The sequence below is a fragment of the Cucurbita moschata genome, unplaced genomic scaffold (genome assembly GCF_002738365.1).
Source record: "Cucurbita moschata cultivar Rifu unplaced genomic scaffold, Cmos_1.0 Cmo_Scf00045, whole genome shotgun sequence".
In the NCBI taxonomy this organism is placed as follows: Eukaryota; Viridiplantae; Streptophyta; class Magnoliopsida; order Cucurbitales; family Cucurbitaceae; genus Cucurbita; species Cucurbita moschata.
In genome coordinates this window covers 425,491-437,895 of record NW_019268561.1, presented here as the reverse complement: position 1 = coordinate 437,895, position 12,405 = coordinate 425,491, and the positions used below count along the sequence as shown (strand labels likewise).

The 12,405-nt window shown below is 39.1% G+C and overlaps 2 protein-coding genes across 4 annotated transcripts in view; one reads left to right on the top strand and one right to left on the bottom strand.

The window, feature by feature from the left end:
- Window positions 1–1,079: 1,079 nt before the first annotated feature.
- Window positions 1,080–4,228, bottom strand: LOC111434568 (actin-7-like). 2 transcript variants are annotated; one of them, XR_002708971.1, is made up of 5 exons: window positions 4,075–4,228; window positions 3,594–3,661; window positions 1,848–2,855; window positions 1,252–1,728; window positions 1,080–1,201 (listed from the first exon to the last, which is right to left on the bottom strand). XR_002708971.1 is itself a non-coding variant. In XM_023072000.1 (4 exons), exons 2-4 carry the CDS (start codon window positions 3,651–3,653, stop codon window positions 1,663–1,665), a joined length of 1,134 nt encoding a protein of 377 aa, XP_022927768.1. In that variant the 5' UTR covers window positions 3,654–3,661; window positions 4,075–4,228; the 3' UTR covers window positions 1,080–1,662. The 2 variants fall into 2 exon arrangements, 1 of the variants encoding a protein (XP_022927768.1); XM_023072000.1 differs by having other exon boundaries at window positions 1,080–1,728.
- Window positions 4,229–8,210: 3,982 nt separating this feature from the next.
- LOC111434566 (dynamin-like protein ARC5) overlaps window positions 8,211–12,405 on the top strand; it is a 15,271-nt gene continuing 11,076 nt past the window's right edge. Inside the window, exons 1-6 of one of the 2 annotated variants that reach the window (XM_023071994.1) lie at window positions 8,211–8,653; window positions 8,733–8,897; window positions 8,996–9,118; window positions 9,322–9,543; window positions 10,672–10,805; window positions 10,925–11,017. In XM_023071994.1, the coding sequence (XP_022927762.1) occupies window positions 8,324–8,653; window positions 8,733–8,897; window positions 8,996–9,118; window positions 9,322–9,543; window positions 10,672–10,805; window positions 10,925–11,017 (1,067 nt within the window). In that variant the 5' untranslated portion in view covers window positions 8,211–8,323. The remainder of the gene's footprint in view (window positions 8,654–8,732; window positions 8,898–8,995; window positions 9,119–9,321; window positions 9,544–10,671; window positions 10,806–10,924; window positions 11,018–12,405) is intronic. The other variant, XM_023071996.1, reaches the window with a different exon arrangement.

Sequence of the window (12,405 nt, the reverse complement as noted above, 5' to 3'; positions counted from 1 at the left end):
GTTTTCACACCCTTATAAGGAATACTTCGTTCTCGTCTTCAACCAATATGAAATCTCACTATCACCCCCTTTGGAACTCAGTGTTCTCACGGGCACACCGTCTAGTGTCTAGCTCTAATACCGCCTAGTGTCTGGTTTTAATACCCCTTTGGGACTCAATGTTCTTGCTGGCACACCGCCTAGTGTCTGGCTCTAATACCATTTGTACCAGTCTAAACTCACCACTAGTAGGTATTGTCCGCTTCGGCCCGTTACGTATCGTCGTCAGTCTCACAGTTTTAAAACGTGTCTGCTAGGGAGAAGTTTCTATACGATGTGAAATTTCTAGGTGGTGATTTCATTGTCATTGGTGTAGCTCGTCTTCAGCCTACATTAACTGTAATGCTTGTAGGGATACCTTTTATGTTTGGAATATTTATGGTTGCAGTTATTACACGAAACATTATTGTATATGTTTTTCGGGTATAGCGAAGAAAACTTATGTTAAACACTCTCCGTTATGATATACTCGCACTAAGTTCTCTTATTATTTTTTGAATTCAACTCGTGGATGTTATTTTTATAAATTAATGACAAATTTACATGTTATTAAATTTGAAATCAATTATAAATTGACACACGGCACAAATTAAATTTTAAGAAAAAAAATTGACAAAATTCAAATACCGTGTCATTTGGCTCGGAAAGTTTGCTAGATACTCTTGTTAAGAACAAGTTGAAGTACAAAGAATTCTTCCATAATCAACAATTCAAAATTTAAAAGTGGATGCGAAAATCCAACAAAGAGATGAGAAAAATAGCTTTATCGAGTCAATTCAGGAGTGGATTGAATTGACTCGATTGCAAATTTTATTTGTTTTTCGCAGCTTTACGAGTGTTTGAAGGTTTAGAATCATAATTGCATTAGAGTTCAAGAGGAAAGAGGAGAATATGCTTTATCTCGTTCGATTAGGTGGAGGAGAAAGAACCAAACACCTATTTACCGAGTTCAACACGAAAAACAACTTCAAATCATATCCTATTCCTTCGTGAATTAAAGCTTTATTAGAACATAAAAAACCCATGAACTACAAAATAACACTCTGCAAACTAAAATAACAATTCAATTCAAAGATTCATAATGTTCTTCCAAGAACAAATGATTGAGCTCACAAACTCTACCATAAGTCCTAAAACACTGTAAATGCATACAACTCATGACCTCAAAGCCAACAAAAGAACCACTCTTTCGTCTAAGGATGCCTAACCGACCTCAAAGCCAACAAAAGAACCACTCTTTCGTCTAAGGATGCCTAACCGCCGCACCGTGTAAAGACTCCTTACAAAGCTTTGCTCCCTTTTGAACGCGTTCTAGGTCCGATTCGGATTCCCCCGTCGTTTCCTTTTCACCGACAGACAAGAAGTATGAACAATACCAGCCCAACTATTCCCAAGTACTAGTTTGGCTTAAAAAACTACCTAAAAAAAACCCATAAATACATTATTTTGTTCTTTGTTTTCAAGGAAAAGCCATTCCAAACTTACAACTTCAAGAACTTAGCTCATCAATCTCTCTTTAGACAATATAAACAAATCTTCAAAAGCAAAAACTAACCAAACTTTACTTAACATATGACACAGTGTTGAAGTAAGAGATCATCGACTTAGCATCCGAACTCTTGTTCAGAAGCATTTCCTGTGAACGATAGCAGGACCCGACTCGTCGTATTCGGCCTTTGTTATCCACATCTGCATCATTAAGTCATAATCATAAACGAATGCTATGTATTATATTCTACCGAGCCTGTTCGATATTTGTAAATGCAATGGAGTTTGTATATCATGAAGGTAGTGATTATAGAACATACCTGTTGGAAGGTACTGAGGGATGCTAGGATGGATCCTCCAATCCAAACACTGTACTTCCTTTCTGGAGGAGCAACGACCTTAATCTTCATGCTGCTCGGAGCAAGAGCGGTAATTTCTTTGCTCATACGATCAGCAATGCCGGGGAACATCGTTGACCCACCACTGAGGACGATGTTACCGTATAAGTCTTTCCTGATATCGACATCACACTTCATGATGGAGTTATACGTGGTTTCATGGATTCCAGGAGATTCCATGCCGATCAGAGATGGCTGGAAAAGTACTTCAGGGCAACGGAATCTCTCAGCTCCGATTGTAATTACCTGCCCGTCTGGTAGTTCGTAGCTTTTCTCAATGGCCGAACTAGTCTTGGCTGTCTCCAGTTCTTGCTCATAATCAAGGGCCACATATGCAAGCTTCTCCTTCACATCACGGACAATTTCCCGCTCGGCGGTTGTCGTGAACATGTAACCTCTTTCGGTGAGAATTTTCATTAAAGCATCAGTTAGATCACGACCAGCAAGGTCGAGACGTAGGATTGCATGAGGGAGCGAAAACCCCTCATATATTGGCACTGTGTGGCTCACTCCATCTCCAGAATCCAACACAATACCTGTTGTCCGACCACTGGCATAGAGAGATAAAACGGCCTGGATTGCAACATACATAGCAGGGACGTCGAACGTTTCAAACATGATCTGAGTCATCTTCTCCCTGTTTGCCTTCGGGTTGAGCGGTGCTTCAGTAAGAAGGACCGGATGTTCTTCAGGAGCAACACGAAGCTCGTTGTAGAAGGTGTGATGCCAAATCTTTTCCATGTCATCCCAGTTGCTCACAATGCCATGCTCAATTGGGTATTTCAAAGTAAGAATACCCCTTTTCGACTGAGCTTCATCCCCAACATATGCATCCTTTTGGCCCATTCCAACCATCACACCGGTATGACGTGGTCGACCGACAATACTAGGAAACACAGCCCTTGGAGCATCGTCACCGGCAAATCCAGCCTGCAATGTTCAACGAGGCGTTATCAGAACATCTCTACATACATATATTATTAACACTAAAATTACTCGTCGCTCGAATTCTTTTATTTGAAAAGAACTCCTTCCTTATTTCAATTCTCATTCGTGAACTTAAAATGAAATTCGAAAAATATCCAAATATTATATATCAATCCATGAACTTGAAATGAAATTTTGAATTTGATCTTTGTCATTTGTAACAGCCTAAGCCCACCACTAATGGATGTTGTCGGCTTTGACTCGTTACGTACTGCTATCAGCCTCACGGTTTCAAAAACGCGTCTGTTAGGGAGAGATTTCCACACCCTTATAAGGAATGTTTCGTTCTCCTCTCCAACCAACGTAGGATCTCACAATCCACCCCCCTTGGGGACCCAACATCCTCGCTAGCACACCGCTCGATGATTGGCTCTGATACCATTTACAACAGCCCACTGCTTTGACCCGTTACGTATTGCCGTCAGCCTCACGATTTCAAAACGTGTCTGTTAGGGAGAGGTTTCCACACCCTTATAAAAAATGTTTCGTTCTCCTCACCAACCGATGTAGTATCTCACACCCTTACATCAAGTGTCCTTATGTGACCTCGTGTTTTAAACAACACATATTGAATTTAATATCTAGTTCAAAGACTAAATTCAATATCGAATCCATCACAAAACTTCGACGACAACAACGAAAACAAATTCTCAAGAACAAAAACATGAGTATTCCACTAACCTTGACCATTCCAGTTCCATTATCACAAACAAGAGGTTGGATATCTTCACCATCAGCCATCTTTCAACCTAATACAACACAAAACCAATATCACCATGAACACAAACCGAACGATCCCAAGCTTTTGAACAAAGACACATAACAAGAACAATCAAATCAGCTATTCAATCAATCATATATTCCACCAAAAAACACCAGATTCTAAACATCATGTCTATTAGAGCGATCGCAAAATCAAACAGAACCAACGATCGATTCTGATCAAGACACCACTAGAAAGACGATCATATTCGATTGCAAAAGAAGCAGCCAACAAAAAGGAAGATGATCATGAAATCCGATGATCAACAGAGCATAAACCAAAGAGAAACAAAATTCCACAAGCAAAAGTAAAAGGGAACGATCAATAGAATGAACTAATCAGAATAAGAACAGAAACCCAGATGAAAAAACCGCAAGATCAACCACCATAGACACGCACCTTGATTGATAGCACAGAAACAGAGCGAAAATGGAAGAAGAAGCAGCGTGAGAGAAAAGGGTTTTGGGAAAATAGAAACAAAAAAATTGGGGGTAAAAAGAGAAAGGGGTTTATAAAGAGGAAACAAACAGCAAATGCAAATGCAAATGAGACCCAAATTCAACAAATTCCAAATTCCAAATTGGAGTGAGTTGACACAGCCGACCATGGCTTGGCTTCAAAGACTGGAGTGGCAAAGGGAATAGACATCAGCATGGCATGGGCGGCTATCAAAGCAAGGCCGGTGCTTGTTTTGGCATGCCAGCTACCGACCCACCTGTCCCTACTCATTTCTGAGTTGGCTATTCCCAGCTTTTTCTAATCAAAATCATTAATTTTTCTCAAAACCACAAACTCACAAACATTTCAACTTAGAACTTATAAAAAATTGTCAAAAGTGATGACATAATCATCGTGTTCTTTGACTTTTTCGTAGAACGTTTTTGGATATGTAATTAGTTTCGGTAAAAATTGGTACGGAGAAGAGAAGATTGAACTAAGAAGTCAACCTATCAATAAGGTAATTGACACTTATAGGTGTTTAGTTCTCCTTCCCTCCCCAACCAATGTGAGACTCTCATAATCCACCCCTTCAGGGCCCTGCGTCTTTACTGGCACATCGCCTCATGTCTACCTCTTCTAGTAAGAGCCTCCTCACTTGCACATAGTCCGGTGTCTGGCTCTGATACCATTTGTAATGACCCAGATCCAACACTAGCAAATATTGTTCTCGACTTTCCCTTTCGTGCTTCCCCTCAAGGCTTTAAAACGCGTATGCTAAGGGAAGGTTTCACACCCTTATAAAGGGTGTTTTTGTTCTCCTCCCCAACCAATGTGGGATATCACAATCCACCCCCTTCGGGGCCCAGCATCCTTGCTGGTACTCGTTCCTTTCTCCAATCAATGTGGGACCCCCTCCAAATCCACCCCCGTGTCTACCCCCTTTCGGGAAACAGAGAGAAGACTCGCACATCGTCCGGTGTCTGACTCTTATACTATTTGTAACGACCCAGGTCCACTACTAGCAAATATTGTCCTCTTTGGCTTTTCCTTTCGAGCTTCCCCTCAAGGTTTTAAAACGCGTCTCCTAGGGAAAGGTTTCCACACCCTTAAAGGTGTTTCGTTCTCCTCTCCAACCAACGTGGAATTCTCACATTTTTATTTTAAGTATACTATTGGATAAAGTATCGAACTTTACCGGTTTCCAGAGAGGAGATGAGTTAATCAATAAGTCAATCTAAATAGTTTATTGACAATCAAATTCGTTGTCAAAATTATTGTAGCTTTCAAATTTTAGCGTTTAAATTGAATCATATAATTAAAAATGAGAAAATGATGTTAATGTTATTATATATATATATATATATATATATATATATATATATATATATATATATATAGTTACGAGATCTTATGCATATTGTATGTTCATTTAGTCATGCCGGTTATGTTTTGTATGAACACATACACTCACGATAGTATTCACATTCCTTTCCTTTCCATTGATTCTGGCCGTGAGTATGCTATAGTCCTTATTTAGGCCTCGATGGTATATTTATGAGTCTGCCTAGTGAGTCCATGTGCAATGTTCGTAGTGTTATATGTGCTTGCTTTGTTTCATCCCGGCAGTCGAGTCACTTACTGAGTATTTTTAAATACTCATTCTTTTTCTAACGTTGTTTCTAGGTAAAGGCAATGGACCTCAGTGAGTCGCTTTGATATGCACATAGTAGTAGTCCAGTTATCCACTAAAAGTAGGGTGCACGAGCTGGTCCAGCTCCCAACGCATCTGGAGAATGCATTGGGTCACTGTGTTGATTTAATGCTCTACCAGTTGATTTAAGATCGGGGTAATTCACCCCATTTCACTAATGTTGAAATAGGTCGAGAATCCGAAATGATGGTACAACACAAGCCGCCATATTCCGAGAGTTGCCGCTTTGTCGCAGATCCACTATAGTTTCATCCCGAACTTCTTCTTGACCAGTCTATTAATTCATTAAATTAAGGAATTTAAAAATTAGGGTAATTCAAAGGAAATACTTTTTCTTTTATATCTATACAAAATGAACTTTAATATATATAAATATTCTTTTCTTAATTGTATTTTTCAAATGTTCAAACAAAACCCAAGCCATCAATTTAGACCTGATTTATGAATTAATAATGACAAATTGAAATTTTAATTTCATAACATAAAAAACTATATAATAAAACTATATAATATGTTAAAATACCTTATTTTATTTATTTATGGTATAATGTCTCATGCTTGGTCCATTTTAATAGATAAATAACGTCACGTCGTTAAGAAACCGTCCAAATCAAGCCAATAAAATACATACACACAAGAATTTTTTTTTAAAAAAAGTCTAAATTCTTTTAAAATCTATTGTTGAATGTTCGTGTTCAGAATGGTTATAGTATCAATGAAGATCACGGGTATATAAGTGAGAGATATTATCTCCATTGGTAAAGGGTATTTTAGGAAAATTAAAAATGAAATCATAAAAGTTTGGTCAATATCATTACTAACGTGGAGGGTCGGTTGTTTGAGTCAGGGGTGTTCGTGGGTTGGGTCGAGACATTTATTAGATTCCATCTGATTGTTCGGATTGTAAAAATTTCAACCCGAAAAACCCCTATGAACCCAAACATTTTGGGTTCGGTTGGTTCAAGTTATTTATTTAATTTTTTTTTAGAAAAATAAAAAGTTGTTCTTACAAACGTTTGTTTATTTATTTTTTACACCATTAATTAAGATTTAAAACTTAATTTCAATATATATTTTTAAAAATGTCTTGAAAATAATTATAAAATTTAAATAAATACATCTAAATATAATTATATAACGTCCAACATTGGTTGGGGGAAGAGAACAAAACAACATTTATAAGGGTGTGGAAATTTTCCCATAGCAGACCCGTTTTAAAGCTCTGAGGGAAAGTCCCAGAGGACAATATCTATTAGCGGTGGATCTGGGTCGTTACAAATGATATCAGAGTCAGACATCGTACGATGTGTTAGCCTTCTCGCTGTTCCTTAAAGGCGAGTAGACACGAGGTAGTGGGGTCCCAAGAAAGAAGCGAGTCCTAGCGAGGACGCTAGGTCCCGAAGGGGGTGGATTGTGACCTCCCACATTGGTTGGGGAGGAAAACAAAACATCCTTTATAAGGGTGTGGAAACCGGCCCGAAAACCCATGATCTTCCACTAAATTAACCAACGTGAGACTCACTCCCAATAATCCCCAACAATCCTCCCCTCGAACAAAGTACACTATAAGCCTCCCCTAAGGCTTATGGAGCTCTCGAACAGCCTCCCCTTAATCGAGTCTCGACTCTTTTCTCTGGAGCCCTCGAACAAAGTACACAATTTGTTCGACACTTTAGTCACTTTTGACTACACTTTCGAGACTCACAATTCTTTGTTCGATATTTGAGGATTCTATTGACATGGTTAAGTTTAGAGCATGGCTCTGATACCATATTAGGAATCATGACTCTCCACAATGGTATGATATTGTCCACCTTGAGCATAAGCTCTCGTGACTTTCCTTTGGGCTCCCTAAAAAGCCTCATTCCAATGGAGAGATAGTATTCCTCACTTATAAACCCATGATCTTTTACTAAATCAACGAACGTGGACTCACTCCCAATAATCCTTGGACCATGACTTGCCTTAGCTTTTGCATCAATGGGTATGTAGCGTTGCACGGATGATCGATGTATGCGAAGGTGTGCTCTCTGTCCATTGGTACAGGGCTTTTTGGGGAAGGCTAAAGCAAAACCATGAGAACTTATGTCAAAATAAGCAATATCATATCATTGTGGAGAGTCGTGTTCATCTAAGATGATATCTAGTATTAGAGCATGTCCTAAACTTAAGTAAAAAATGACTAAGACTCAAAAAGAAAAGGAATCGAGCCTTCCCTTATCATACCATTGTAGAGAGTCGTATCAATGATTTGGTCTATATATATAGACGTAGGAAGGTTGTGACGGTAGGAAGGTTGCGCAATTACAGAATTACCCCTAAATGGAAGAATGAATTTTAGTGGGAAAGCAAGGGACTCTCATGTTCGCTGTCACGTTCAAACAAGGGGCAAAATTTCTGTCACGTTCAAACAAAACGGACAGCGGCTAGCGGAGGAACTGTCATCCTCTTGCTCCATTGTTGGATAATTCCCCACTCGGTTAAAGGATAACGGAAATGGAGTGTGGAGGGGAGCCACCGGCGGTCGACCACGACAAATGGCGCCTCTACGAAGCTTACAATGAGCTTCACGGCCTTGCTCAGGAGTTCGACACTCCTTTCGACGCTCCGGCGGTGCTGGTCGTCGGCCACCAGACCGACGGCAAGAGTGCCTTGGTTGAAGCTCTCATGGGCTTCCAATTCAACCACGTCGGCGGTGGTACCAAGACTCGCCGACCTATTACTCTTCACATGAAGTACGACCCTGACTGTGAAGCTCCTATCTGTCATCTTGTCTCCGATGACGATCCCACCGTCGCTCACCAGAAATCTCTCCACGAAATTCAGGTATACTTGGTTGCTTATGAAGCTTAGTTCCCCCTTCCTCCCGCCGTTTGTAGTGGCCTTTATTTGCGTTGTTTTTCAGGCGTTCATTGAAGCCGAAAACTTGAGGTTGGAGAGTGAATCGAGTCAATTCTCGGCTAAGGAAATAACTATTAGAGTGGAATACAAGTATTGCCCTAATCTTACCATTATTGACACTCCTGGCCTCATTGCTCCTGCCCCAGGTGGAAAGAATCGGGTGTTGCAGGTGAATTCTGTAGCTACAGATGCATTTCCTTTGTTTTGTGTAATATTTCCTTGCCTTGAATTTGATGCTAATGAGTTAATGAGGGGCTTCTGTTCAAGGGCCAAGCTCGTGCTGTTGAGTCATTAGTGCGAGCTAAAATGCAGCACAAAGAGTTCATCATACTGTGTCTTGAAGATTGTAGTGACTGGAGTAATGCGACGACACGAAGGGTCGTAATGCAAGTACGCATATATAAACTTTTGTACCATTTTGTATTGTTTTTGTGAACAATGTATCCATAGCTTTGCTATTAGATTAATGGAGAAGGACTTATTTTGTCATCAGTTCTTTATTTTGATTTTCATGGAAACCAACCTGTTTTTGTTAGTTGAATGCTTTGCTAAATAGTGGGGATGATATGAAATAACCCAAAATTTCATTGTAGATTGATCCTGAGCTCTCGAGGACTGTGATTGTATCGACCAAACTTGATACCAAGATACCCCAATTTGCTCGTTCTTCAGATGTGGAAGTCTTTCTTTTGCCACCCTCGTGTGCACTTGATGGTATCATATTGGGCGACTCTCCATTTTTCACATCTGTTCCTTCAGGCAGAGTTGGTTCTGGACACGATTCAGTTTATAAAACAAATGATGAATTCAAAGAGGTATCTCGATGCATATTATATTATCTTTACTTTTTTTTACTAATACATGTTTATGTTGGCTTGTTTACATATTCCATTTTTGTGGTAGAGCGGCAATTTTGATGCCATCTGGTTAACTTTATTAATAATGTTTGATAATTAACTAAATATTTAGTTGGTAAGTACCCCTAGTTACATTTCTTATGAACATGTTACTAAACACGATTTGAACAATTGCATAAATTAAAATTTAGTTTCTAAATTTGTTACCGAACACTGAAAACATGAAATACAACTCTATTTTTGTTTTTCAGATCTAAAACCAAATGTGCCTTTGGTTTCTTATCTTGAAAAAAAAAAGAAGAAGATAAGATTTGACATTCATGAGGCCTGCATGAGGATATTTTGTGCTTTCATTCATTAGACTGATGAGAAAGTTGATAAATTTTTGGAATTCAATAGGCTGTACATTTATTAAGTTTTGGGATTTAGGCATTTGTTGTTGAGGATTGTCGGGAGGGAGTCTCATATTGGCTAATTTAGGCTATGATCATGGGTTCATAAGTAAGGAGTACATCTCCATCGGTATGAGGTCTTTTGGGGAAGCCCAAAGCAAAGCCATGAGACCTTATGCTCAAAGTGGACAATATCATACCACTGTGGAGAGTCGTGATTCCTAACATAGTATCAGAGCCATGCCCTTGACTTAGCCATGTCAATAGAATCCTCAAATGTTGAACAAAGAAGTTGTGAGCCTCGAAGGTGTAGTCAAAAGTGACTCAAGTGTCGAACAAAGGGTGTACTTTGTTCGAGGACTCGAGTGAAGGAGCCGAGCCTTGATTAAGGGGAGGTTGTTTGAGGGCTCCATAGGCCTCGAGGGAGGCTCTATAGTGTACTTCGTTTGAGGGGAGGATTGTTGAGGATTGTTGGGAGGGAGACCCACCTTGACTAATTTAGGGAATGATGATGGGTTCATAAGTAAGGAATACATCTCCATTGGTATGAGGCTTTTTGGGGAAGCCCAAAGCAAAGCCATGAGAGCTTATGCTCAAAGTGGACAATATCATACCATTGTGGAGAGTCGTGATGCCTAACATTTGTATTATTTACTTTGGGAAGTTTTAGTAGTTAATTACATTTCTGACGCAGGCTATAGCTTTGAGAGAGAAGGAAGACGTTACCCTTTTAGAGGAAAAGTTGTGCCGGCCACTGGCTGAGAAAGAAAAAGTGAGAATTGGTGTAAGCAAATTAAGAACGTTCTTAGAAGAACTGCTACAGAAAAGGTAGTTTGTGTTTTTTAATCCTTCCTTCAACTATGTTAGCAGAATGAGTATTCCTTTTTTTATAAGTTTTAAAATTATTTTTCTTAAAAATTTATCAGATGATCTAAATATCTTATTAGGTATATGGACAGCGTGCCCTTGATCATTTCACTTCTTGATAAGGAGTACAGGAGCACAACTCGAAAACTGAATGAGATTGATCAAGAACTCAGGTCTTTACTTTTCCTCTTGGATAGTGCAATTTCATGAGAAGCTGCTAGTAGTATACATGTATAGTTAATGTTTTTTAAGTGAAAAAATTTTAAAATTCTTTTTAGATAATAAATGTAGAAACCTCAAAATATTTGAAAAAATATATTCGTAATTACGAAAGTCCGTACACACTTAAGCCCGAAGGGAGGTGTGGAATCTAGCAAGGGACCAAACTTCCACTTTAGATCTCTCAACTCCTCTAAAAAAATATATTGTTCCACTCACTCCAAAGTCTCCATAACAAAGCATAAATGCTGACTATCCAAAAAGTTAACCCTTTTTCTATAGGACGAATGAAGCAAAGACTCCTTAAGCATGAAGCTACAAACTTCAAGGCGGGCCACGTGCTGAGGCTGAAGGGTCTGAAATAAACAAGTCTAGATTGTCCAAACATAATCACTAAGTCCACAAAAGATGATGGAGGTCCTTCGTTACTCTCTTACAAAGGATACAACATTGTGGTCTATACAGACAAGGTGACCTTAGAATCCACATTAGGGTGTTGACTTTGTGGTGGAAAACTTGCCAAACAATTTCTTTTTTACCCTTTTGGAATTTTTAACTTCTCACAACAAAGAGGAGATGAAAAGATTGGAGAATGAGGGTTATCCAAGCAAGAGAAAAAGGAGCCGTACGTGAACATCTCATAAGGACTAGGATTCCAAGTACGTAAATCCCTCCTCATAATAGCTGTGAAATCCTCCAGTAAAGATAAAAGGGCCAAAGTATCTGATGTTTCCCCATCCCATAATGGATGATAGGATCCATGGTCCAAAGAAGGAGAGGAGCCCCTTAAAGAGGAAAAACAAAAGCTATATAGAGTTTCATAGAGGACAAATGATATAAACGAGAATATAGAGCAAAGGGGTCTATCCCTCAACCACATATACTCTCAATAGTAAGAGTCCACCCCATTCCTACCACGCTCTGGACAGAGAGCAAAAAGAAAGGAAGTTCCTTAGAAATAGCTTTCTAGAAATGTTTGGTTGTGCCTTTCATCGCTCCACTCGAAGGGGTGAGGGCCGTAGTTACTCGCACTAACCTTGTGCCAAAAAGAGCAAGATTTTCACGGGAAATGCCAAAAATATTTAAATAAAAAGGTTTTGATTTGCATCTTAAGATTTCCCATGCCTAGCCCCCAAAAGCTCCACGGTCTTAGCCACCACTCTCCAATTCACTAGGTGAGACCCTTTCCTTCACCAACTTCCTCCCACAATTAGTCATTCATGCTCTTCTCCAAAAATTGAGTTTGAATTTCAGCATGAAAGTTACAAAAATGAGAAAACAATGTGGATTTTTTTTTTTTTTTTTTTTTTTTTTTTTTTTTTTTTTTTTTTTTTTTTTTTTT

What these genes read in the sequence shown, in the direction of transcription:
- LOC111434568 (XM_023072000.1), bottom strand. Translation starts at nt 3,653, where the DNA reads ATGGCTGATGGTGAAGATATCCAACCTCTTGTTTGTGATAATGGAACT. An exon ending in ATGGAACTGGAATGGTCAAG is followed by an intron (nt 2,856 to 3,593) that starts GTTAGTGGAATA and finishes TGAACATTGCAG; the next exon opens with GCTGGATTTGCCGGTGACGA. An exon ending in CCCTCAGTACCTTCCAACAG is followed by an intron (nt 1,729 to 1,847) that starts GTATGTTCTATA and finishes TTAATGATGCAG; the next exon opens with ATGTGGATAACAAAGGCCGA.